We start from the raw sequence: 27,885 nt of genomic DNA, 5'->3' as shown, positions 1-27,885 counted from the left end.
AATGGAGTTATTTTTTATTTAATTTACTCATAGTTGGGGGGCTAGTGTGAAGATGGCCACCCGAAATTTGTTTTGTTAATAACTTTTTTACTAGAAGTGTGCAAACGAAAATTTGAAATGTGCATACATGTGCAAACGATGAGCAATCGAATGAGCTAGATAGAAACTTTATGTTTTTCAATGTTGTGGAGCTATCTTCACACTGGTTATATATATACATACATATATATATATATATATACTTTTGGAAATAAAACTGCATACTTGCGATTTAAAAAAAAAATGTATTTTTATAATGTATTTTATAAAATACACAGATAACATATAAAAGTAATTTATACATAGCTTATTTTTAAGATAAAATTATTAGTGTATTATTCATATTCTTTATACTTCTATTTCTTTTAATTTTTTGTTTCGCAACATGATAGCCATATACATATGTAAAGTTTTCAGAGTGCAAAAAGCTAATTGGAACTTGAATTTGAACTTGAACTTAAATTTAAATCTGTATCAGAAATTGTCAAATTTTTTTGCTTTAGCAAACTTGCTTCTATTCCAATTTGGGTTATTTTTGTTTCTTCGACTAATTTATTTAAACACGCTAAAAACAAAAATTGATTTTTCTCTTGCAACTTTTTAACAAGTGAGCAAGTCTTTTGAAAAATATCAAAGGGATCCGGTATAAAAATTCGATCTTCACAGAATTTGTTTACATAGATTTTAAGTATTTCTGCCTCTTCCTCAATAGTCTGGTAATTATGATTTTCAGTTTCGTTTCCCTTTTCCACTGCAAATACAAAACATAAAATATAAAACATTTAATATAAAATGTACCATTATTATCAAATTAATTAGTCATTACATGAATCTAATTGTATGTATGTTAAGGATCTAACAAAAGTTTAACAGGATTAGGACAAAGAACTAACGTTTAAGAATCATAAGTTCATTCTCGAGTTTTTCATATTTAAGAAGTTTAATCTGATAATCTAGATTTGTTTTGTTTATAGCATCGTCCATCAAATCTATTATCAATTGCATAATCTGTGTTTCTTCTTCAACTGATAATTTTACTAAATATTTCAGTAACCAATTTAGGAGACCGACACATAAACAAGCACGTAAACTTTGTGAAACAGGATAACTGCTCTTTGCGTAAATACTGTCTTTGTTTGTTGGCTTTCTGGTATCTAATTTCGTAAGAACATGCATGAAAAATCCTTCTTTTGGTATTCCGTATTTCGCTACTGCTTTTTCATATTCGATTATGTTATTTAATGCTCTTGTTATATGTTTCAATCTGATTTCTTTAGCATCACACGTGGCTGCTAAGGCGATTTGATAACAAATCTTTATTTGCATCTGAAATAATACAAAATATTTTTTTTATATATGAAAAATATTGTCATTAAATATTATCAATAAAAAGAATATCATTTTTATTTTTGTTCTGTCTTACCATTTCCTCATTTGTTATATTTTTTAGAACAATGTTGTTACTTTCGTTTTTAAGCAAGATATCATAATAAGAAGTATCATATTTTTCTTCAAGAGTTTGTATTAGACCGTTGTTTTCTTTTTCTTTCAACCATATCTTTATTACATCTAACTCAGTCTCTTTTAAATATGTACTCATAATTATCTCGTGAGCATCTATGTTCACATTTAAGTACTATACATAAAATTTTTGTATGTTAATATAAAAATTGCATATTAATATAAAAATTTATGTGTGCGTGTTTTGTATTAAAATGCACCTGAACTTGTCGAATGTCTGTGATGAGGGAACGCGCTTTTGACCACTCCGATTTTATAAGGGCACGTGTCATAGCGTCCACAGCTAAGGATTTACCATGTCCCTCGTCACCGCTTAAAAACGCTAATTCTGACGCTATCTCCAGACAATATATATCTTTTCGACGAGAAAGAACGTTTGCTGCTTTTTCATAGTCGTTTAATTTTACATAACTAATACATGTAACATTAAAAATTAATTTAATAAAAATTCTATAGCTTTATTATTTATATTTCAATATTAATATTATGCAAAACAATATTCTTTCTTTAGATATAAAATATGGAAAATATATTTTTCATTACTGTACTCTATACCGCACATAATGCATAATTAATAAAAAAAGTTGATTTAAAAAAATAATCGTCTCACCAATGAGCTGCTTGCTCCAAGTGACCTTTCGAAACAGTCCACTCTGCCCATTGTTCTAATATCTTTTTTAGGAATGGGTCATCAGTATCCAATTTACATCGTGCAACTGCGTAAGCTTCCTTAAACAACTTGGCATTTAAAAATACTTCTATAGCATCATAAATTTTGTGTATACTTAGTAAATATGCCACTGCTTTTCCTGGATTATTTTGTTCCACTAACTGGTGCGCGTAAGCCTCGCACATTTCCCTCCACGTTCTGTAAAATCATAATTTCAATTTAAAATAAATGATATCTATAATTTAGTTTTAGAAAAAGTATTCATACATACTTGATAGAAACGTGAGGTGCAAGCGATATTAAAAAATCATTTAATTGATGATTTTTGACCGCGGAGATCAAGTTCTCCTCCAAATTGTTACACCACATATCTATCTCAATATTAGTCTCTGCATTGTCTTGAGTTAACTCTATTATTAAATAATAAGATAATATATAAATCGAAAATATGTCAAAAATATCAATAATAAAGTTAAACTTACTTTCATTAGAAATTAATGTCAAAAGATCATCCTTTTGCTCACAAAATAATGAGAAATTTGTTTCACTTTCAGTGTTTTCTTTGTTTTGCTTTTGATTATTTCTTATATCATTCTTGATAAAATCCAGGATTACAGATTTGTCATTTATTATTCTATTATATTTATTAAAGTATGATTTTTTTTCTTTTTTTTTTGGCACTTGAGGCTCTGCAATTGAAAATCAGCATAATTATAATCGCATATCGATTATCAAATAAATACATAAATAAATAAATAAATAAATAAATAAATAAATAAATATATATATATATATATATTGTTTAATTACTTGAGATAGGTATGTCAGCAGACTGATTAGTGGAATCTGTCAATGTAGTCAAATCGTTTTCACAATCATCTGTTTTATTTTTCAGTAATCTTTTCTGTTTATGTTTTTTCTTTATGACTTTAACTTCGGAAGGTTGCTTTGGTGATTGCTCAGACGATGTATAATCCCATATGTGAAGCATAAAGTCCATTGATCCCGTCATTATAAATTGCGGTTTGATAGGACTCCACATACAACATAATACAGGTCCATCATGACCCATGTATGTGGCTATTAATTCTTGTTTTTCAACATTCCATATCTAAAATAATGATATTTATATAAGAAAATATGAAAATATGAATCACATTTCTGGAAATAATATTTCAATAGAATTTGATATTTACAACCATTGGTATTAATATAATTGTATAGCAAATTACATAGTAACAATAAATTTTGACGATACAAGTTTAATAAACTGGTACAGAGAATAATGCATGATTTCATGCGAAAATAATTTATTTATAATCAGCGGATATTAACTGATTTTTTTGAATTTGATCCCGATTTTCATTCTATGTATGCCTTGGTTTTATTCAGAGATTAATTTAAATAATTAAAAATTGAGTAAAAAAGTATGAGATAACGAATAATAATCCATTTTGGAAATTCATGTTTGATAATAAAATAAAATGTTTGAATAAATATAGAGATCAGTTATCGAATGATATCTAATAATTTAAATATTGTATATATTTATTTTTGACCTGTGCAGTATTGTCGTAACTACCAGATACCAAGAGTCCACTGAAATGCGGATTCCAAGCTAAGCACACTACTCTATCGGAATGTCCAGTTAATGTTGCTACTATTTTGTGGCTCGTGCGATCTTTTTCTTGTTCTTTATCTTCATTTTCTATAAGATCTTTTGTACCTGTTTTCTCCAATTCTATTATTAACTTTGATAGATCAAAAATTATTATATCGCACGAATCAGAGGCAACTGCCAAGTAATTGGCATATGGCGACGTCCATCTTTCTGCCGTTGTACTTTCGGGATGCCACACTAGGCAGTTCACGGTAGTTCTTAAAATGTGTATTGAGTTGCCGCGTTTTCTTAACTTTTGATCGAAAAATGCAAGCGATCTAAAAAGAAAATCTTTTTTAAAAAATTCCTTTAATCATCTTTTAAATAATTTATGTATATATGTACCCATTTTCGAATGCAACTGCTAAGCATAAATTGGATTTCCAAGAAAATTCCATACATCCTTTTTTTATTATAGACATGGGTTCTGAAATAAAAATTGCAATGTTTAAAAAATTAATGCAATAAAACGACGAATACTAATATCTTACCATCATTCGGTGCAGATTTCTTGTATGCTATTAATTCTCCTTCTGCACAGGAGAACAAATAATTTTCTGATTCAAATTTAGCCCATTCAATCTTGTAAATGGTATGTCTGTGATATTGTCTATATAATATAGGTGGTTTGTTGGTTCCAATTGCTTCAAATACACCAACACGACCTTCTCCAGTACCAAAAGCAATTGTAGTTTCATCATACGGAAACCATGATATCTAATGCAATGTGTGTATTTTTAATTATTAATTTATAATTTTTATACATGAAAATATTTCAGAAAAAAATTCTAAGAATTGACGCAAGAATTTCTTACCGCTCTTATTTTTCCTTTTATTTTCTGCCAATGAGTAATAATATCAAAAGTCGTTGTGTGAGGTTCCGATAAATTCCAGAGACGCAACATTGTGTCTCCTGCACCAAATGCGATACGCGAAGTATCGATAGGACAAGCGCTCATACAGTAGACAAATCCTCCTTGTGTAGGAATTTTATGTTCCAGTATCACTGATTTGGTAGGATCGCTGTCTCGTTTGCAACATATGATCCAGCGATCTTGTGCTAAAGTCCAAACTCTAAGCCTAAAATATTATATCATAAATTTCAATGTTCTTCAACATTATAATAATTTACATAAAATGTTCACCCACTCGGAATCTGTCCTCCAATTTTCTGATTCTTTTGTCAGATCATCTTCATCTTCATCATTGTTAGGTACTGAAGCTATACAAAACAATCCTCTATTATGAAATGTATGCAACAGTTTGTACAAAGGCTTTTCTTTGTTTGTTGAAAGATCCCAAGAAAGAAGTTCACCCCAAAGAGAGCTAGTTAAAAGCACTTTGGGTTCTGCCCAACATACTGCGATCCAGGCTCCAGTTGCAGCACTAAGCTTGCTTTTATTTTGATAAGAGCCTGTGAGTGGCAAATGTGGTAAATTTAATTGAATTTCATATCTGCCATCTCTACCAGCTCTCCAAATGAATATAGATCTATATATAAAAGTAATAAAAAATAGCATACATATTGTCTATTACATTTCATTATGTTATATTCCTGAAAGCTCTTTGTCTTACCTATCTTTTGCACCAGAAGCTAAAAGTAGGTCTCTTGTGTTTTCTTTAGCTAATACATTCATATCTGAAGGACACCAAGATAAACTAACTATTTCCTCATTATGTCCCCTCATTTTATATAATATTACTTCTTTTTGGACGATAAAAATTAGTCCAGTTTTAGTACCTATTGCTACAAGATTAGAATCATGAGGACAACAAGCTAAGCATGTAGCAGTTAGCTTGCCTAGAGGCACTAATTTTGAAGTATTATACTGTACATTACAGTACATTAGAATACCCTCCGAACTTACTGCACATGCAATATTACTATCTTTCACTGACCAGTCAACTCCTACAACCAATTTGACTCCCTGCATTAACAAAAACATATACTAACATGAGTTACATAAACAATTAAAAATATACGTTATTCTCTTAGCAATAAAAATTTTTAATATTCATGAATTATTATAAAATATTTAGTATTTCTTTAATATGTTCTGTCACTTACATCAGCAAAAGAGAATTCATCTACTGGTTCTAATGTATCCACATTCCAAACTTTAACTTTGACATCATCACCACAAAAGATTAGTAATTCTGGACTATCCAGGCTTTCGAACTTAGGACAAAATGCAACTGCAGTTACTTTGTCTCTAAATTGGTCTTTGATTATGGAATATTGCATAGCATTATTGCCTTCTTTCTGTCTGGCAATGACAATGCAATTCTTCGTGCCCCAGGCTACAGTTCCACGTTTTGAACATGCAAGAATATTATTCAAGTACCAGTTTGGTGATGGTGGCAACTTGACTTCATTCATCCTGCTATATTATATTTTCTGTTAACAAAAGAGAACAACTTTTATAATATTATTTCAGATAGATCCGTTGAAAACAGATTTCAAGAAAACAGATTTCTACTACAAATTTTGCCAATAGAAATATAATAGAATCTGCTAATAAAACATAATGACAATATATTATTACAAGAACTAAGCGGAATCTGCCATAACCAATTAAACCAATATATTCCGTTTGTATCATATAACTTGAAAGGAGACAAATAGAAGGCATGTAAAAGCTCATCTGCTTTGATGATCAGTAAAAAAATATATTCCGCCTAAATAATTTTCAAGTGATAGATTTCAGATTTCGAATATTCCGCTTGGCTTGTGTAAAACACAAGCTAGAGCTTAATATTAATACAGTTGATGCTAATCGACCGGCATTGTTAGCTCGCTTAAAATCTTGCTCGCTGTGGCAAAAGTTATATTCTATATTTTTTTCTAAAAGTGATAGTGCAAAACAATAAGATATATTTATAAATAGATATATAAGTACACGATGTAACGTGCAAATCGAATCTGTAGCTTTTTTTCACTTTGTGCGCAGTAGAACGATTAGAGGTTAACCGGCATCTTCAATCGCCGTAGATTCATCACTATGCGATATTTATCGACGAATAAATTATAGAAAAAAATCAAGGACAATGTAAGTTTCAAGATACCTTGCTTGAATGCAATTAAAGTCAACGACGCAATTATAATGACCGTCTTAATTCGCTATTTACTGACCTCTTCGAAGTCGACAAGGAAACAAAGGATCTCAACCCTCGATGTATGTATCTGCGACGATTACTTCCGTGCTAAGAGTTCGAGATTCGTCTATCTGTATTATATTTCTGACAAAACTCTCTATTTTTCTTTCTATAGAAAAAAACCATGTGTTTGTATCGAATCGTGACAAAGGCCAAAAATGTTGACCCTTCTAAAGCGTTAAAGTTAAAGCTCGACAAACATGCGCGATGTACACATTCGGCAAATGTGAAGTTGCAAAAAAGTTTAAAGTAACATTGACGCAAGGGATTTGACTCAAAATTAATTTGACGTTAAATTGATTTCATATAAAATCTCATTAAGAAAAGAAATTATATCGAGACATTTCTTTTTTCGAACAAAAATTTATAAATATAGAAAGAATATTGTCGAAATATTTATGGATGATTTCTTCAGACAAGATTTTAAATTTTTATTAATTATAAACAATCTTTTCTAATAGGAAATTAATTAATTATTATTAATACTCAAAGAATAACGATAAATTTTGAAAAAATTTTTTATATATAATTATAATTATATATATATATTTCATATACAATATATATATATATATATATATATATATATATATATAAAATGTATAATAATCACATATAATAGTTTATCATCACTTCATATATAATTATATAATTTTATATATGAACATATTTTATATAACCTTTTATATAATTATATTTAATTATATGTAAACGATTTTTTATAAAAATTAAATTTATCATATTTTAATTTTGTGTCTCTTTAAATTAAAAATCTATTTAAATAAAAAATTCACAATAAATCCATGCAAAATCAAAAATAAAATGAAATAAAATACATAAAATTATTTTCAGATTTATATTTGGCTAAATTCTTCAACAAAAATTATTTTTTCCATATATTTTCACCGGGGCTCGGACTCGCTTTTGACGGCCCTGTCTATACTATTCTTGAACGTGATTTCGAGATATTATACGATCATTCAATTGGTCGAATTAAATTCAATGATCATCTAAAATTATTATTAAAACTATCTTAAATATAAGATCTGATTATGAATATTTTATGAAAAAATTGTCTATTTTTCCATGAACAGAACAAGTACTTCCAATTATAAATAGAATATCACAATCACAACATGAAAAGAATAAACCGAGGAAATGAGATGAAAGAAGCACACTTCCATCTAGCGCGGACGAATTTTCTCGTTTTTACATAGCTTTTATAATTCATGCGCTTTGTATTTTTCATAAAATCCCATCATAGGATGACTAACGAATGCCTCCACTTTTTCTATCTCCCTCTCTTTCTTTCCCAATTGATAAACACTTATTCACGGAACGATTCGTCAGCGCTTTGTTGTACGCAGCAAGAAGAGCTCAGTCTTATACTCATAATTTTTATCTTTTATTTGTATTTTATAATAGTTTAGGAGAAGTTGCACTGTCCAATTGGATTTCATTGTGGATCAAATCGTCACATCAACACGATGCGAATAATTGCACTCGCGTTCCTCCTGCCGTTTTGCGGCTTCATCGCAGCCATGCCGCAATTCGACATTTTACGACGATTGTCGCTGAGCGCGCTTATTAGAAATTTGCGTTCGAGCAATGAACAATCGAACAGCACCAAATTGAATCCCAATGTTGATCTCAACACGGTAAGTAGATATTAGGATATTAGTAGGTATTTTTCTTTTATATTTATATTTTCTATTTAAGATTGTAAGATCTTAAATACAGAATTGCGTTCGGATTTCTCACCCGGATGCTTTCTTTCTCTCTTTATCTCACTTTTGTATCTCTTTCACTCTAATGTAGCAAGTTCACTCGGGTGGAGAATCGGAACGCAGCTCAGTATGTACAATCGCACGATGATGATTGTCTAATGATATTATTTGAAGACGTATTCAAGAGTCTTAAGTATAAGATCGAAGTATGAATAACGTTCCATTTTAAGCTTACAAAAGAACGTTTGGCTTGGAGTATCTCAAATTTTGATTAAATAAAGATTTGAAAATAATTGTTGGGCCCCCATCAAAATTATTGTGTAAAACATGATGACAATATTGTAAAATTTTTCTAGCAACCAATTTGAACATCGTAACTATTTTGATAATTTAATAAAATTATTTTTAGTTTGTATCTGGTCAAATTTTTAGATACTCTAGCGAAAATATTTTTTTTCGTGTATTTTATCAAATACTATCAATTCTTCATTTTTTACAAATAAACATTTAATTTATATTTTAGTTATACAAAAAGATTTATATGAATTTAGTTACACAAAATAATAGTTATGTATTTTAAGATTAATATAATATGTATATAATGTTAAATAATAGTCTGAGAATGTCATAATAATAATCTTAGGACATACCATAAATATTTCAAGAATATTATAATAATATTTTCAGAAGATTCCAAGAAATGTATTGAGAATATTATAAAATGTCATAATGTCATAATGTCATAACATGTTCTCGGAACATATCGAAAATGTTCTGAGAATGTTATAAAAATGTTTTGAGTTTTAATTGCAAAAAATGCAAGTAGCATAAACAAATCTAATATTTTACGTATGATAGCAATAATATCGATATAACACAAGTACAATATCAAAAAATTATGTATTTTGAAAATTATGATTATATACCGATATTTAACGTCCATTTGTTGTACCGATATTTATTAAAGGTTTTTAGAATACCGGTATTATAAAAATAATGATATATGTGATATTAGTATACAATTGCTAGCGTAATTGTTTCGGTCCCGTTTTAAATTATATTTTATTAAAATAACAAGACTCTCAAAAAAATGTCAAGAAATGTAAAGGCAATTAAGAGTTAAGCGCTGTTAATGGATTGGAACGCAAATATTTAATAAATATGCTTTTATTTTTTTAAAAAACTCCGAACATAATATTAATACAAAACCGAACGTTTCGGTTCATTTTCGAGTCATTATCAACGGAAAATACTATAATATATAATAAGTATTATAAACTAATAATCAAACTTGAAATTCCGTGATGAAGATCAATGTTATGAGTAGATGTCAAATTTTGTGGTCACGACAGTTGCAATCCGAATGGCAAGAAGCCACTCCATGAATAACCACAAGAAATCGAATCTAGAAGATATGTTCGCAGTCAGTAAAAATTTCCGCACGCCAGTCATAATAATTAAAACATAAGTATAAAAAAATCTCGAAAATAAAAATAGTCAATCAAAACAAAAGACTGACTTTGTACTACGTACAATAAAATATAAGAGGAAAATAAAAAATATTAATAAATCAGAAATAAAAAGCAGCCAAGTTTTTATTAACTAATTTTATTAACTAATTTAACTATTTATTAACTAATCTAGTTTTTATTAATTACGTTAATTAGTGTTGAAAAAGCCACCGTATATTCCATCAAAATGATAGAAAACAATAAATTATTATAAGAATTATTATAAGAATTGTATTCCAACCATTAAATCTGCTTTTTTAATTATGGCTATTTGAGGAATAAGTATTTGGAATTTTAATTTTTAATTCTTTTTAAATCTTAAAATTTTAATCCTTAAAATGTATTATTTTTTAAAATTATTTCCATTTTCACATTTTCCATTTTTTAATATAGTATGACGGGACATCGAAATTTATTTACAATATTTAGAAATGATTTAATTATAATTACTAATTTAATTAAATAAATTATATTAATTTTGTTAAAAAATATAACAGTTTATCAAATTAATTATATTTAATACCGTTTTAATACCATTTAATGTTAATATTAGATTTAATAATTTATGTTTAAAAAAAACGTTCAAATAAAATTCAATTAGATCTAAAATAAATATGTATCTTATCATAACAAATTTAATTCAATTTCTAATAAATTTTAAAAGCGTATATCATTAATAATAAATAAAATGTTTTTATCTCTTTTAGTTGCAGATAATAAAAAGAGAAGGTTATCCCGCAGAAGCTCATCTTACAATAACGGAAGATGGTTATATCTTAACAATTCATCGTATCCCAGGTAGCAAAGATTCACCACCTGTGTTGCTGCAGCACGGTTTTTTGTGTAGCTCTGCCGATTGGGTCATTCCCAGCAAAGATAAAGGACTTGGTATAATCTTGATTGATTCTTAGTAAATATTTTTGAAATTGATAATTGTATGTTTGAAATTGATAATTGATAATTGTATGTCTATTAAGAAAATATCGAGATAATTTTTCAAATTTTAACACGATAAAAAAATTTTTTAGAGCAGAATGATTCTTAATTTCTAAAAACTTTTATTTTCATTTTTATAATATATATATACGAGTCATGTACAAATATTTAAACTATTAAATTTTTATTTTGAAAAGAATATGAAAAATTTAATCTATTTAAAACTAAATAAATATGTAGAAAATTGATCAGATGATGTGTACAGTTACACTTACAATTAGTATATAATATTACAGATATCAATTATAGAATATTTTATTATAGAAACTAACATTTTTTTACGTGTTAGCTTTCATATTGGCCGATCAGGGATATGATGTTTGGTTGGGCAATTTTCGTGGGAATACTTACTCAAGAGCCCATGTTTCTTTATCTCCATCAAATTCACAATTTTGGAATTTCAGGTACGTATCGATAAAATAAAAATAACAATGCATTGAAGATGATATAATCGTAACAATACATAATTTAATATAACAATAAATTATGCAAGTCAATTAATTAACAATAATGATAATTAACATTACATCACTTAATTAACATTATATTATTTTGTAATTAATTAGATGTCTGCTATTATATATCTTATTATATTTGACAATAATCACATTTTTTGTTTGTCACAGTTTTCACGAAATGGGTACCTACGATCTGCCTGCGATGATAACGTATATCGCGAATGTAACATTAAAACCATTGCATACATACATTGGTCATTCGATGGGCTCAACTGCTTCTTATGTGATGGCAGTGGAACGTCCGGAAATTGCTCAAATGGTGCGAGCGATAATCAGTTTTGCACCCGTAGCCTTTATAGCAAACATGAAAAGTCCAGTACGATTTTTCGCTCCTTTTGCAAACGATTATGAGGTAATATGACGATAATATAAGATATAATGCGAGAATATATTGTTAAAAAAAAATTATACAGAGATACATTATTTTGCCAGAGATGAAATCAATTTTTCATATAAATATAATCAGGATTTGGAAGAAGATTTTACACGAAGCTTAATTTTAGAAAAAATTATATCTAAAAATGAACTAAAATATGTTTTCCCTTATCTCTCTTAAGTGCGTACTTTTATCAGACATAATACTATAATGTTTAAACCTAAATTATTTTAATTATCAAAGCATTGTATGAACTCAAATTACTACGTCAAAAAATTATTACAACGAATGAATTTTCTTTTCTAAATATCCGCTAAATCTTGAATAAATCTGAAGTAGAAATACATTTCGAAATAATAAATATCATAATTAAGAGATCTTTGATTACAGACAATTGCACATTTCTTCGGCGAAGATGAGTTCCTGCCGCAGAATAGCGTGCTGCACTTCCTGGCGAAGTATGGTTGCAAAGTGAAGTCTTTGCAAAAGGAGATCTGCGCTAACACGTTGTTCCTGATTTGCGGCTTCGACGAAGAACAATTCGACTACGTGAGTATTTTAAAAACATTTGAAATGTAACTTTCAGTGTCATTTTAAGTGACATTTTATACGCGCGATCACTCTTCAGATCGAATATTATACTATTTCTAGACTCTATTGCCTGTGATTCTGAGCCATGACCCGGCCGGCGCTTCAACTAAAACGCTGGTGCACTACGGTCAGGAAGTCACATCGGGTAAATTTCGCCGATACGATTACGGACCCGAGACAAATCTGGTGATTTACAATGCAACAGAACCGCCAGACTATGATTTAACTAAAATTAAGGTGCCAATTGCATTGTTCTACAGTGATAATGACTGGTTATCAAACCGTTTGGTAAGTAGTAAGATAAGGAATAAGACTTTAAGATCAAGAAGATATGTGAGACATACGCATTAAGAATCGATTAATGTTAACTGCATGTAAATAATTCTACGCAATAATAAGTAAAGAGCACAGGATTGTTAATGTGCGATAATTCATAATATTTTTTTCAAGGATGTGAAGAGACTCAACAGCCTGCTACCCTACGTATTAGACCTGTATAGAGTGCCATTCTCTAAATTTAATCATTTGGATTTTATTTGGGGCAAAGATGCGCCTAAAATCGTTTATAGGAGACTTCTTAAGATTATGAAGACGATTTGAGAGTCATCGAATTATATGATGTAGCCAATAATGAAAAATGAAAAATGAATATGGAATATTTTGATTTTTGATACAATAGATGAAAATTGCAATCATAAATTCAAAATAATTTAGAGTTTCTTAGCAAGAAAATTAGAATAATGCGCGTATTTAAGCAAACGATTTTTAAGCGAGAATCTTGATGGAAAAATATTTGGAATAAAAATAGTTGTAATACAAAAATATTATAAAATGTTCATAGTGTTTAGATGCTTTCTATTTATATGATTATTAACATTTCTGTCAAATAAAATTTCTTTAATAAAAGTAAGTTATTGTAAAATAAATTTTTTAGAAATATAAGATAGAATGCGACAATTTTCTTATAATATTTATACTTATACTTAATTAAGTTGAATAGAATTAAGAAATTCTAAAGAAAAATTGTAAATTTTGTATATAAATTATTACATGATCGAATATATAATGACGATTGGGATAATTTTTTATATTATTAATGATTAAGCAATAAAAAATTCTGTTGTTTCTATACTTGTATACGAAAAATATACTTATTTAAATCATACAATATTCTATTAGTATTTTGTTCTTTTTTTAGATTTTTATTTGGAATCTTTTAAACATTCTATAAAGACATAAAAATTTATACTTACTATATGGAAAGGCATTGACAAGAGGAAGAATAGGCTGAATTTGAAATTATCTAATAAATCGAAATTATCTATACAATTATCTATACAATTGATACGATTGAACAACATTTACACAACTTTGATAATAATCTATCTGTTACAATCAGAGATCAATTTTGTTAAGAAAATTATATAGATATTAAATCATGAATATACCGATTTATCAAGTTTCCAGTTTCTGCCTTGTATTCTTTCTTTTCAATTCCAGCAAACATGAAGTTACATGTAATAAATGTTATAACGCGTGTGTTAAGTAAGTTACATTTTTGAGTGGGTTATAATAATTACATTGCTTTTAAGGCTTCCACGGTTATTATTTTCAAAAAAGTAAATATTTTTACGGGTATTATCCGTATCATTATGCATTGTTGAATGCCAACGTTTCGTGAACATTGCAAGTCACTTCATCAGGGCGAGGAGCAACCTGATACTGTACTGCTTCTCCGGTGAAGTTCCCTTATACACGTTGTATGAGAGGAGGATAGGAATGGAGGAAAGTGGGGGAGGAGATTAGCTAAAGTTATGATGGAGAAGGGGAGAGGGGGGGGAGTCACTTTCAATTAATCGGGAGAATGGTTTTCCATATCACTTATATTGTCCATCTCTTATCTCTATTTAAGTTGTTGTGATGTTTCTGAATCTCTATAGCCTCTCTGTACTTCCTTGGGAAATACGAGATAGTCGTAACTATTGTTATTGTTTTATCAAATAGTATTTGATGTCCTGTTTCTGATAATGCTGATTGTGCGACTGTGTTTTAATCTGACCTCGCGTTGATGTTTTTTCATACGTACGTTGACCATTCTCCTGGTTTCCCCAATGTATACTTGAGCAAAGTATTTTATACACTTCTGCTGAGGGGGGATCTTTGATCTTTAGGATTCCTCAAGATTTGTCCTATTTTCTTGGGAGGTCTAAAGATAGATTGGATGTTGTGTCTCTTCAGAATCTTGCCGATGCGATTAGTTGTTCCTTTTATTTATGAGAGGATTTTTCTGTCTGTCTCGTCATGTGATACTTGTGCGTCTGGCTTTCTTGTCTTGTTTATGTGTCTTTTGATTATTTTATTTATATCCTTTTTGTCGTGTCCATTCTGTTGTAGGATTAATTTCAAGTGGTTGAGTTCCGTCTGTAAATATTCTTTATCAGAGACAGTGAGTGCTCTATGTACTAGTGAATTGATTGCTGACTGTTTTTGTATTGGATGATGGTGTGATTCCGCAGGAATCTATCTGTGTGTGTTGGTTTTCTATACCTGATGACCTAAGGTGTTGTCAGCTTTCTTAATCACTAGTACAGAGAAAAGAAAGTCTTCCATTTTCTTTTATTTCCATGATGAAGCGGATATTGAAATGTTGAGGAAATTTAGAAATTTTCATAATTCTGCTCTATCATGTCTCCAGATTACAAAAAGTATCGTCTACATAACCGAACCAAACTTCAAATTTCTTGGGCGCTTTGCATAGGGCTTCCTTCTCGAAGTTCTCCTGAAGATGTTAGCGATTACAGAAGAAATGGGGGAGGGGACTCCCATCGCCGCCCCTGAAGTTTATTCATAGAATAGGATAGATATGGTTTTTCAAGCAGTTTTCAATAAAGGGAATAAGAGTGGAGGGCACTTTATATGAAAACTTAATTATGTTTAGCGTGTCATTGATTGGGACTTGTGTAAACAGGGATTCTACATCAAAACTCACTATCTCCAGGAAGTAATCGGATTTTTTGGATTTTCTGTACAAAGTCCGTTAATGATATGTGTTTCCTGTGAGGGGTTGTAGTCTTTAGGCTAAGAAATGTGAGAGATTGTATGTTGGTGAGTTTATGGCATTGACAATTGGTCTGAAAGGAGCATTAGGTTTGTGTACTTTAGTCCGTATAGTCTGGGTAGAAGAGAGTTAGTGGGTTTTATTGTCTTCTTAATTTCGTTCTGGAATATTGCTTTTTTCTATTAGGATCTTGGTACTTCGCATAATAGAGTCAGTTGGGTCTTTGTCTCGAATATGTCTTATTAGAGAGGAGAGTTTTTATTTTCCTCTTATAATCTGACATGTTCATAACTACCATCGTATCCCTTTGTCTGCTGGTAATACGATAATATCCGTGTTTTGTTCAGTTTTTGGAGGGCGCGAGTGGTTCTTGTCTAGTGATGTTTGATAGTGGAGACTTGGCTTTGGAAAGGATATTGGTTACCTGCTTCCGAATACTATCTGCCTGTCCTGATGGGAGTCGATAGATGGTTGACTCTATTTGACTGATGATCTCCACTTTTGGGATCTTATTGAGTGCTATTGCGAAATTCGAGCCTTTGGCACAGAGATAATATCATGTGAGAGATTTCTGTTAGACAAGTTTTTGACAGTGTTTAGTAGAGGAGGTAAGGAGTTATTGTTTGGACTTAGGTCTTTGAATTTTTGTTTCTGTCGCTCCGTGGAGTGTGCGTGGATGTTTTGTGCTTGTTCGTATGTAATGCGGTCTAAGATCTGCCAAATGTCCTGTCGTAGTGTGGATGAGTAGGAGTGGAGTAAAAATATTTACTTTTTTGAAAATAGTTACATTGTTGAGTGAATTATAACAGTTACATTGTTGAGTGGGAAATTACAACTAATATTTATATTACATGTAATTTAAAGTTTGCTGAATATGTTTCCGAAGCTTCATTTTAACATTGTTGTAATATTATAATGATACAAAATATTAGAATATTAACTGACTGCCAATACTTTTATAGGTTACACTGTAAATTACATCATCAAAATTGATTATATCATTTATTTTAATTAATAAATATGTAATAGCTTCTCGATAAATGTTATAGTCAATAATGTAAACGGCTATATAAATTTCAAAAAAATGTCTTATAAAAGATAACTTTTCAGACGTCTTTTCATTAAGTTTTAGGATATCTTTTGGATGTCTTTTGATGGAGTATTAAAGATGTTTCTTTTAAGATATCTTTACAATATATATTTGGGTTGTTTGGGTAGTTAATAAAATATATTTTTCACAAAATTATAATGCATTATTAAGCGTTTTATCCTACAATGTTTAACGTACGTAATAATATAAGCAGCACAGATATAAATACGTAAAGTATGAACAATACAGTTTATTTCGCAATATTTATTTATTTTAGGATAAAATTCTGACAACAATATAAATAATTCTGTTTACAACTAATCTTACGGAATAGAAAATAAGCACATTTTTCAAATAGATTTTAAGAACTATTTTTTAAATGTAATAAAGTATATATTATACATAGTAATATTCTATGTAATAATTTTATTAATGCACACAAAATAATGCAAATTCGACTTGTAAAATAAGATATCTATTATTATATAAAAAATTATATGTAGTAATATAATATCATATGTTTATATATGTTTATATACATATATATATTATTATATATTACTATATATATATATATATATATATATATATATATATATATATATTACTTGTCAATATATTGTTATATTACTGGTCATATTATTACATCATATCATTAATTTAATTTTATTCATTTTTTCTTCTTGTTTTTTAAGTTATTTACAAAATATTGATATTGCAATATATTGATTGTAACATATGCTCTGAAACCCGTACTCTTATCATTGCAAATATAGGAAACAGACCTATATATTTTCCAACAAAATTATAACGACAACATATTCATCAATCATAAATATAATCTTATCTCAAAACATTTTATAATAGTGACATGTGTCCTGTATTTTTCATATTTTACATGTATAATGCTTATACAAAGTTGTATAATGCTTATACAAAGCTTGCATAGAGATTATATATAGTATTTATTTAGTATTTGCATAGTCTCCGCAGTCTTGCGCATTCTTATTTATTTTGTATCGTACTTTGATAATAATAATAATATATTAACATTCTGTAATCTATATACATATATATATTTTTTATACACATATATATGTATATAAATATATAAATATATTAATATATAAATATAAATATACATGTATATATATGTTTTTAAAACTTCACATATGTTTTTAAAACTTTATATTATAGCTGTTGATTATAAAACTGAACGACAATCATCTTTCTTAAGCAAAAAATTATTAGTAACAGAGCAGCGATTTATTAATTATTTATTATTCTGTATGAATAGAAAAAAAACTTAGTTTAGCACAATCATATTTTTCTTATCTTATCTGATTTTCTTATCTTAGCATGTTTTGGTATACCGAAAAATCTTTGCCATCTATTTTTTTCACGAACGCTGAATTCCTTATTCACAATGAATGCATTCATGAATTTTTTGTTCTTTTGTGGTTTTCATTACATAATGGCCAAGTCACTTTTCCAAAAAGATTTATCGAATGCATTTTCGAATATAACAGAACCAACAGAGGAAACAGTTAAGCATTGCTCTCCCTTCCGTAAAATTTATCAGTACAGTAAGTATATATTTTTATGTTTAGAAACAAAAATTGATTTTTTGAGAGTGCAATCTATGAGTATTTTTACTAATCTTTTTTTTTGTCAAAAATAATTGATTCGATCTCTAATAAAATTTAAAGAGCATTATTTGTGTTATTGATAATAAATAAAGTGTCTTTATTTCTCGTAGCCACAAATGATAGAAAAAGATGATTATCCCGTGGAGGTTCATCATGTACAAACGGAAGATTATATTTTAGAACTTCATCGTATTTCAAGTAAAAACGTTTCTTCCTTATCTGTATTTTTGCAACATGATCTTTCGAGTTTCCTCCGCCGATTGGGTCATAGCTGGCAAGGGAATTGCACTTGGTAGGACCAAGTGTTAATTAATCTTTAAAAATATCTCTATTTATTATCTACTGCTGATTGCAGTTTTATTTAAAAACTATTTTAAAAATTCCAAATCTTAAGAGAAAAATATACAAAAAAGAATTTCTTAAAGCAACATTCTAACGTATGTTTTATATATTTGAAACTTTTTTATGTATAATCTTAAAATATATTGTATATGTACATAATATACATGTAATTGATAAATCTTTTTCTAAAACTTAATCTTTATATTTTATGTTAAAAGTTATTTAAATGTACATGTATTTTGCATGATATTTGGATTTTTCTGTTGGATTTAACTCACCCGACAATAAAGATTAGCTTTTTAATAAAGGTTAGCTTTAGTTTCATCTAATCGATATTTCTGTCTAGGTATAATAATACTTTAACATGAAAAAGAGCAATATATAAGTTACAAATATTTAAATAAATATATATTTATATCGATAATGCAACTAACGTTTTTCTTCATATTATGTTGGCTGATCAGGGATATGATGTTGGATGGGTAATACCCGTGGAAATACGTATTCAAAAGCGCACGTTTCTTTGTCGCCGTCAAATTCAAGATTTTGGAATTTCAGGTACTTGTGCTCATATAAAGAGATAAATAGTATGTCCGATTTAATTTAATAAAATTATTATACGGCAATATTTTTATACTATATTAATGTGTATTATTGTAAATAATATCACATACATATACAACATACATATTACGCAAATCGAATTTCATTAGTTGGCACGAAATGGACATTTATGATCTACCCGCGATGATTACGTATGTCACGAATGTGACATCGCAACAATTGCACGCATATATTGATCATTCAATGGGCACAACTGTTTCTTATGTGATGACATCGGAACGGCCCGGAAATGACCGAAAAAGTAAAATTGTTTATTAGTTTGGCACCGGTAGCTTTTATGAAACATGTGAAAGGTCTAGTTCGATTTTTGGCTTCTATTGTAGAAAAACTAGAGGTAAAATTATATATAGAAATATTATTAAGAAATAATTTGTTGTAGCGAAATAATAATTTAAGAAATTCTTCGAACTTTATTTTTCTTTTGTAAAGATACCGAGGTTTCGTATTATAAACAATTGAAGCGGAAAAAATGAAAAATAAAAAATTAAAAATTAAGAATCAAAGGACAAATAATAAAGAAAAAGCATTATTTTTCAATTAATTTCAGAAATATTTTAACTAAATTGTAATTCAAGATTGGCAAACACATTTAAAAGATTTAAAGGACTTTTTTAAAACATAAATTACATATAGAAATTCTGATTTGTGACAATTTTAATTTTAGTACTTGAAATATCGAAAGTTTAAAGATATTAAAAAAATTTAGATTCATTTTTAAGATATTTTTTTAAGTGTTAAAATTAAAATTGATGTGAAGTGTTAAAATTAAAATTGATTTACAGCTTCTAAACTATATGTAAACTATATGTAATTTAATAACTCTTAATGATAATATTGTTAATAGTTACAGAATAAGTCTATTATTACGATCGCGAGAAAAATTCAAACTTTTAGAACACATCGAGTTGCAATGTGTCATAATGAATAGCTCGCAGGTATAATATTTAATTGAAAAATTGCGCAATAACAATATAACAATAACATATGACAACATTATCGTTAAGAGTTATACAAAAACTGTACATATTAAAGAATGTTTCAAATTTTTGAGGTGTATTTTCTACTCTTTCCTAAATGAAAACAGAAATGGATACAAACACAAATGAATAAAAGATTTTCAATTGTAGTTAATCTTACATTTTCTTGGTCAAAACGAGTTATTACCGCAGAATCCTCTGGTACAGTTTCTTACTGGGCTTTTCTGCGACGAAACATTCATTCAAAGAAAGCTTTGCTCTAATGTCGCGTTTCTGATATTTGGCTTCGTCAATGAGCAATTCAATACTGTAAGTATTCTGCGAATGTTACAATGAAAATAATATTTTTGATGTTTCATTGTACATCCCATTATATAACCACAGTTTGGGTAAAATTTTATATCTGATGGTAGAGTTTGATACCCATAATTTTGGAGCACTATCCAGCCGACTCTTCGAATAAAACATTGGTACATTATGCTCAAGAAGTTTCTGGTGGCAGGTTTAACAAATATGAATATGGTCGCGAGAAAAATCTAGAATATTATAGTAACATATCAGATCCGCCGAGTTACAAGCTCAAAAACATCTCGGCACCATTTGCATTATTCTATGCTAAAAATGATTGCCTATCGGACGTCGAGGTAAATTAATGCATTTAAATAGATATATTGATGATAAAAATTTATTTAATTTAATTATGTATGTATTTTTACACACAAAATCAAAGAAGTGTAAGATTAGACGAAAATACATGAAATTTTTTAAATTATTTTTTTAAGAATGTAGAGAATCTTATGGGCCTGTTACCCAATGTAGTGTACAAGGAATTAGTGCTATATCCATAAATTTAATCATATGGACTATTTATATGGCAAAAACATAGTTGAACTTGTATACAATGAAATATTTCAAATTTTGAGGACATATTAAGAGCTAAGTAAAATTATATTAACGATGAAAATGAGAAACTGTAATTATTAATTTTAATAAAAGTATTATTCAGCATACATTTTCAAGCATTTAGAAACCGAGTTACAATAATGCCATCTCTATTAAACGAGATCTCAATCGTTATTGCGATACCATCAGATAAATATTATCATACACCTCAGTAGTTGAATTGATAAAGCACAGACGAGTGATTTTAGGAAACCCTAATTGAGGTAATATCTTTTATAATATAATAAGAATATCTTGTAGGAAAAAGGAAGAAAGGTAATTATAATTAATATAAAATATCGATATCACGTTTGATTATCAGTATTATCGATTTATTGAAAGAAAATCTATCTTTGAGGTGTTACGTTGCAAATTAAAATACGTAATTGATGATATGAGCTATTATCTTAAATTTTTGTATATATAAATTCGAAGAAGAAATTATTTGACGTCTAAGATACTTCCTGCCTAAATAATGTATATATTTTTGTCATATATTTTTTGTATACTAATATTAATCATAAAATATGCCACTCTAAAACCCGTGGGTTCTTTTATCACTCCAAATATGGAAAATAGAAATAGAAAATAGAAATAGGATTACATATACTTTTACATAACACAATTATATAAGAAGAATACTCATTAATCATTGATAAAGCTAGCTTAAAACATCATACAGATGTAATGACAAATTATTCTGTGCTTTTTGTATATTTTGCACACTTATATAGTGTTTGCAAAACCTTGCAAACGTGTATAGAATTTGCACTGTGTTTGTACTAACGTTATTGCGGACTAGTGTTTATCTTGTATCGTATACTTCTGGTAATGAATATATTAATACATTTTGTGATGTAGTTACACAGTAGTTACACAGTAGTTACATAGTAGTTACACAGTAGTTACACACACACACACACACACACACACACACACACACACACACACACACACACACAAAATTTTTCAGAATCTTTTATTGCCATGACTATTGCCATACTATTGACTATAACGGTTTTTATTTTTCTTAGGCAAAAAGATAATTGACAGAGGAACGTTTTACTGTATTATATAAAAGAAAGAGGAACTCAACTTCACACAATAATTTATTCTTCTCGTGTTGTTTTCTTACGACATTTATAAACATCGAAAAATTCGTATCATCTCATTTTTTTCACAAACGCTGAACTCTTCGTCCACAATGCAGTCGATCACCTTCACATATCTTTTGTTCCTTTGCTGCTTCCTTGACTTCATGACAGCCAAGTCAATTCTGCAAGAAATTTTGTTGGATACACTCACGAATACAACGGACAAAGAACAGTTGAATGGCTTTGAATTTCCTCCCGTGAAATTCCTCAGTACGGTAAGTTTATATCTTCATATTTAAAAACGAAGATTAAGATATTTATTATTTCAGTCAACTCTCCAAAATGCTATATCCGTTATTAAGAACAAATATCCAGTGAACAGAATATCTAAAATCGACACATAAGATAACTTCAAGATATCTTTTAGAATTCTTTATGAGATTTCTTAAAGAATTCTTAAAGATATCTTCAAGATGACTTAGTGTCGGTCCACAATAAGTATTTAATCTTTAAGTCGTAAGAAATTGACCAATCATAGTCGATTATTCTTTTCATATTCGATTATAATTGGTCAATTTCTTACTTCTTAAAGCTTAAATTACCTATTATGGACCGACACATATGCATCGATTTTAGACATTCTACTTATTGGGTATATACACGATATATTATTGCGTAATTTTATTTGAAATCAAAATCTAAATTCAATAAAATTTCCCCACGGTATAAATATGAACAGTTTTAATCCTTCTTAACAATATCTATATCTTTTTTTTTTATATTCTGGAATCAATTCAAATATTATCAGCTATGTTTAAAAATTATTACATATATTCTCTTTATTTTTAAATATGTGATATTTGAAATATATTATTTGTTTTAATATGTGTGTTATTTTCTTTTATAATATTTTAAACATTTATAATTTTAAAATCATTAAAACGATTTTATTGCAAGCTTTTAAAGAATAAATATAAATAATTTTTAGTTCTTTAATTTTTTTGGTTTTTAAAATTATTTTTATTTTGCGTTCTGCGATCTTTAGATATAATCCTAACCACCTGTTTAACGCCGAAAAAATTATTTTGCTAAAAGATCAAAAAATTTTGTCAGATACGGATCTGAAAAATAATATTGTTGAACTATCAAAATAATTCACATAATATAAAATCAAAATAGAAAGTTCAATCAAATTAGAAAATTCAAATAAATTGCCAAAATATAAAAAAATTGTACACAGCATTATTATTATTATTATTCGTAAATGTATCCCACATATAATTCGATGGTGCAATAAAACTGTTTTCCAGATTTGGCCAAAATTTTCAGATCTTTTAATAAAGCTGTTCTTTCTGTTTATGTATAATCTATGTTAATTCAATGTGTTTAAATTTAAATCTTTCTTTATATGAATTAAATAATTTGAGACATAATATACAAAAAAATTCATTCTTCTTCTATTTTGGAAAGAAACATATTTTATTTTGGAAATTTGTTTCAATTTTTTATCACTTTTGAAAAAATAATCTATCTGTATCTTTGTTAATCTCCCGTTCGATCGTAGAATTAATTTAATTTTCAATAGATTTTTAAGAGCGTTTATTCGTGTTATTGATAATAAATAAGGTATCTTTATTTCTCGTAGCCACAAATGATAGAAAAAGACGGTTATCCCGTGGAGGTTCATCATGTACAAACGGAAGATGGTTATATTTTAGAACTTCATCGTATTCCAAGTAAAAACGTTTCTTCCTTACCTGTATTTCTGCAACATGGCATTTTGAGCTCCTCTGCCGATTGGGTCATAGCTGGCAAGGGAATTGCACTTGGTAGGACCAAGTGTTAATTAATCTTTAAAAATATCTCTTTATTATATACTACCGATTGCAGTTTTATTTAAAAACTATTTAAAAAATTCCAAATCTTAAGAGAAAAATATACAAACGAGAATTTCTTAAAACAACATTCTAACGTATGTTTTATATATTTAAAACTTTTTTATATATAATCTTAAAATATATTGTATATGTACATAATATACATGTAATTGATAAATCTTTTTCTAAAACTTAATCTTTATATTTTATGCTAAAAATTATTTAAATGTACATGTATTTTGCATGATATTTGGATTTTTCTGTTGGATTTAACTCACCCGACAATAAAGATTAGCTTTTTAATAAAGGTTAGCTTTAGTTTCATCTAATCGATATTTCTGTCTAGGTATAATAATACTTTAACATGAAAAAGAGCAATATATAAGTTACAAATATTTAAATAAATATATATTTATATTGATAATGCAACTAACGTTTTTCTTCATATTAGCCTATTTGTTGGCTGATCAGGGATATGACATTTGGATGGGTAATATCCGTGGAAATACGTATTCAAAAGCACACGTTTCTTTGTCGCCGTCAAATTCAAGATTTTGGAATTTCAGGTACGTGTGCTTATATAAAGAGATAAATAGTATGTCTGATTTAATTTAATAAAATTATTATACGGCAATATCTTTATACTATATTAATGTATACTTTATACTATATTATTGTAAATAATATCACATACATATACAACATACGTATTACGCAAATCGAATTTCATTAGTTGGCACGAAATGGGCATTTATGATCTACCCGCGATGATTACGTATGTCAGGAATACGACATCGCAACAATTACACGCATATATTGGTCATTCAATGGGCACAACTGTTTCTTATGTGATGACATCGGAACGTCCGGAAATCGCCGAAAGAGTAAAATTGTTTATTAGTTTGGCACCGGTAGCTTTTATGAAACATGTAAAAGGTCCACTTCGATTGTCTGCTCCTTTCGCAGGAAATCTTAAGGTAAAATTATTTATATGGAAATAATATGCTATATTTAAACAAGGATTTGAGAAATTCTTCGAATTTTATTTTTATTTAGCAGAAATATTTTGATACTTATTTTATAAACAATTGAAGCGTTAAAAATAACAAATTAAATAACAAACAGTAAAGAAAAACTATGTTTTTTAACTAATTTTAGATCAAATTTTTTTAGCAGAATTATAATTCAAGATTCTAGAATACACTTAAAACATTTGAAGCACTTTTTAAGACATAGTTTATTAGACGTAGAAGTTCCGACTTGTGATCTTTTATTTTAGTTTTAACAATTAAAGAAATATCTTGATATATCAACAATTTAAAGATACGATATTAAAAATTTATATTTATGTTTAAGATATTTCTTCAAGTTTTAAAGTTAAAATCAATACGATTCGCAGTTTTTAAGTTGTGAATAAATTATGTATAAGGTGATTTTGTATATAATTCTTAATGACAATGTAGTTAATAATTATAAAATAAGTTTATTATTACAGTCACGAGAAAAATTCAAATTCTTACAACGTATCGAGTTGTGACCTCACAAAAATAATATATGATATAACATATGATAGAGACACTGCATAATAATAATGTAACGATAATATATAATGATACTGAACATTATTAAGAATTATACAGAAATTATACATTAAACATACATTATACATTATACATTAAAAAGTTTTTCAAATCTTTGAGATGTCTCGTCTAATACTCTTTAAAACTTAAACGATCGAATTACAAAACAGAATAAAAAATTCTCAAATGTAGTTACTCTTACATCTTCTTGGTCAAGACGAGTTATTGCCACAAAATTCTCTGATACAATTTCTCGCTGGACTTTTCTGCGACGAGACATCCATTCAAAAAAGGCTTTGCTCCAACATCGCTTTTCTAGTAACTGGTATCGACAATGAGCAATTCAATACTGTAAGTATTTTACAAGTTGCAATGAAAATACTTTAAATGGCATTTCGATCCTCATTTCATCTCGTACAATCACACTTTCAGATAAAATTTTATATCTGTTTCTTAGAGTTTAATACCTACAATTTTGGAGCATTATCCAGCCGGTGCTTCGACCAAGACAGCGATACATTATATCCAAGAAATTAATCCTGGCAGATTTTGCAAATATGATTACGGTCGTAGGGAGAATTTAAAATATTACAATACACCGAAACCGCCGAGCTACAAGCTCGAAAACATCAAGGCACCATTTGCGTTATTTTATGCTGAAAATGATTGGCTCTCAGGCGTCGAGGTAAATTAATGCGTTTAAATAGATATGTAAGATATATATTGTTGATTAAAATTGATTTAATTTGACTATGTATGCAAGTACTTATATATACGACTTGTATACACGGAATTAAAGAAGAACGTAAGATTAAACGAAAATACATAAAATTGTTTTAATTATTGTTTTTTTTTAAGGACGTGAAGAAGCTTATGGGTCTGTTACCCAATGTAGTGTACAAGGAATTAGTGCCGTATCCTAAATTTAATCATATGGACTATTTATATGGCAAAAACATGGTTGAACTTGTATACAATGAAATATTTCAAATCTTAAGGAAATATTGAGACCTAAATAAAGTTATATTAACGATGAAAATGAAAAACTGTAATTATTAATTTTAATAAAAGTATTATTTAGCATTACATTTTTAAGCATTGGTTTGAAACCGTGTTGAAACCGTATGATAATGCCATCTCTATTAAGCGAGATCAATCATTATTGCGATATCAAATAAATATTATCATACGCCTCAGTAATTGAATTGGTAAAGCACAGTCGAGTGATTTTAGAAAACCCTAATTGAGATAATATCTTTTACAATAAGAATGTCTTGTAGAAAAAAGGAAGGAAGGTAATTATATTTAATTATCGATATTACGTTTGATTATTAGTATTATAATTATCGATTTATTAAAAGAAAATTTAACTATCTTTGAGTTGTTATGTTGCAAGTTAAAATACGTAATTGGTGATATGAGCTATTATCTTAAATTTTTGTATATATAAATTCGAAGAAGAAATTATTTGACGTCTAAGGTACTTCCTGCCTAAATAATGTATATATTTTTGTCATATATTTTTTGTATAGTAATATTAATCATAAAATATGCCACTCTAAAACCCGTGGGTTCTTTTATCACTCCAAATAAAAATAGAAAATAGAAATAGAATTACATATACTTTTAATTATATAAGAAAACAATTATATAAGAAGAATACTCATTAATCATTGATAAAGCTAGCTGAAAACATCATACAGATGTAATGACAAATCGTTCTGTGCTTTTTGTATATTTTGCACATTTATAATGTTTGCAAAACCATGCATAGGATTTCCACTGTGTTTGCAGTTGTAATGCTAATGCTATTGCGGACTATATCTTGTATCATATACTTCTTATCTTGTATCATATACTTCTATAATAATGAATATATTAATACAT

At 28.2% G+C, this 27,885-nt stretch overlaps 4 protein-coding genes across 5 annotated transcripts; 3 read left to right on the top strand and 1 right to left on the bottom strand.

Moving 5' to 3' along the window:
* Nucleotides 1–264: 264 nt before the first annotated feature.
* rig (gem nuclear organelle associated protein rigor mortis) lies at nucleotides 265–7,283 on the bottom strand. Its single transcript, XM_089084130.1, has 16 exons — nucleotides 7,024–7,283; nucleotides 5,959–6,288; nucleotides 5,466–5,818; nucleotides 5,040–5,381; nucleotides 4,706–4,970; nucleotides 4,382–4,607; nucleotides 4,236–4,317; nucleotides 3,790–4,168; nucleotides 3,041–3,341; nucleotides 2,713–2,919; nucleotides 2,502–2,640; nucleotides 2,171–2,428; nucleotides 1,761–1,971; nucleotides 1,463–1,675; nucleotides 933–1,365; nucleotides 265–790 (listed from the first exon to the last, which is right to left on the bottom strand). Exons 2-16 carry the CDS (start codon nucleotides 6,268–6,270, stop codon nucleotides 468–470), a joined length of 4,044 nt encoding a protein of 1,347 aa, XP_088940256.1. The 5' UTR covers nucleotides 6,271–6,288; nucleotides 7,024–7,283; the 3' UTR covers nucleotides 265–467.
* LOC105427023 (lipase 3-like) lies at nucleotides 6,524–13,933 on the top strand. Of its 2 annotated transcripts, none has more exons than XM_089084135.1 (8): nucleotides 6,524–6,940; nucleotides 8,472–8,704; nucleotides 10,992–11,172; nucleotides 11,570–11,684; nucleotides 11,907–12,150; nucleotides 12,565–12,723; nucleotides 12,826–13,053; nucleotides 13,216–13,933. In XM_089084135.1, exons 2-8 carry the CDS (start codon nucleotides 8,534–8,536, stop codon nucleotides 13,363–13,365), a joined length of 1,248 nt encoding a protein of 415 aa, XP_088940261.1. In that variant the 5' UTR covers nucleotides 6,524–6,940; nucleotides 8,472–8,533; the 3' UTR covers nucleotides 13,366–13,933. The 2 variants fall into 2 exon arrangements, with proteins under 2 accessions (XP_088940261.1, XP_011636846.1); XM_011638544.2 differs by having other exon boundaries at nucleotides 6,524–7,066.
* A 5,824-nt stretch (nucleotides 13,934–19,757) lies between these two features.
* LOC105427042 (gastric triacylglycerol lipase-like) lies at nucleotides 19,758–21,353 on the top strand. Its single transcript, XM_089083867.1, has 4 exons — nucleotides 19,758–19,862; nucleotides 20,656–20,814; nucleotides 20,919–21,149; nucleotides 21,288–21,353. Exons 1-4 carry the CDS (start codon nucleotides 19,758–19,760, stop codon nucleotides 21,351–21,353), a joined length of 561 nt encoding a protein of 186 aa, XP_088939993.1.
* A 790-nt stretch (nucleotides 21,354–22,143) lies between these two features.
* Nucleotides 22,144–27,082, top strand: LOC105427020 (lipase 3-like). The gene is made up of 8 exons (XM_011638540.2): nucleotides 22,144–22,275; nucleotides 22,482–22,816; nucleotides 24,187–24,370; nucleotides 24,870–24,984; nucleotides 25,152–25,395; nucleotides 26,191–26,349; nucleotides 26,456–26,683; nucleotides 26,857–27,082. Exons 2-8 carry the CDS (start codon nucleotides 22,652–22,654, stop codon nucleotides 27,004–27,006), a joined length of 1,245 nt encoding a protein of 414 aa, XP_011636842.2. The 5' UTR covers nucleotides 22,144–22,275; nucleotides 22,482–22,651; the 3' UTR covers nucleotides 27,007–27,082.
* The last annotated feature ends 803 nt before the right edge of the window (nucleotides 27,083–27,885 follow it).

The sequence above is a fragment of the Pogonomyrmex barbatus genome, unplaced genomic scaffold (assembly GCF_055798465.1).
Source record: "Pogonomyrmex barbatus isolate J1 unplaced genomic scaffold, ASM5579846v1 scaffold8, whole genome shotgun sequence".
Taxonomy (NCBI): domain Eukaryota; kingdom Metazoa; phylum Arthropoda; class Insecta; order Hymenoptera; family Formicidae; genus Pogonomyrmex; species Pogonomyrmex barbatus.
The sequence above is the reverse complement of the archived record's forward strand: the minus strand, read 5'-3'. Positions and strand labels throughout refer to the sequence as shown.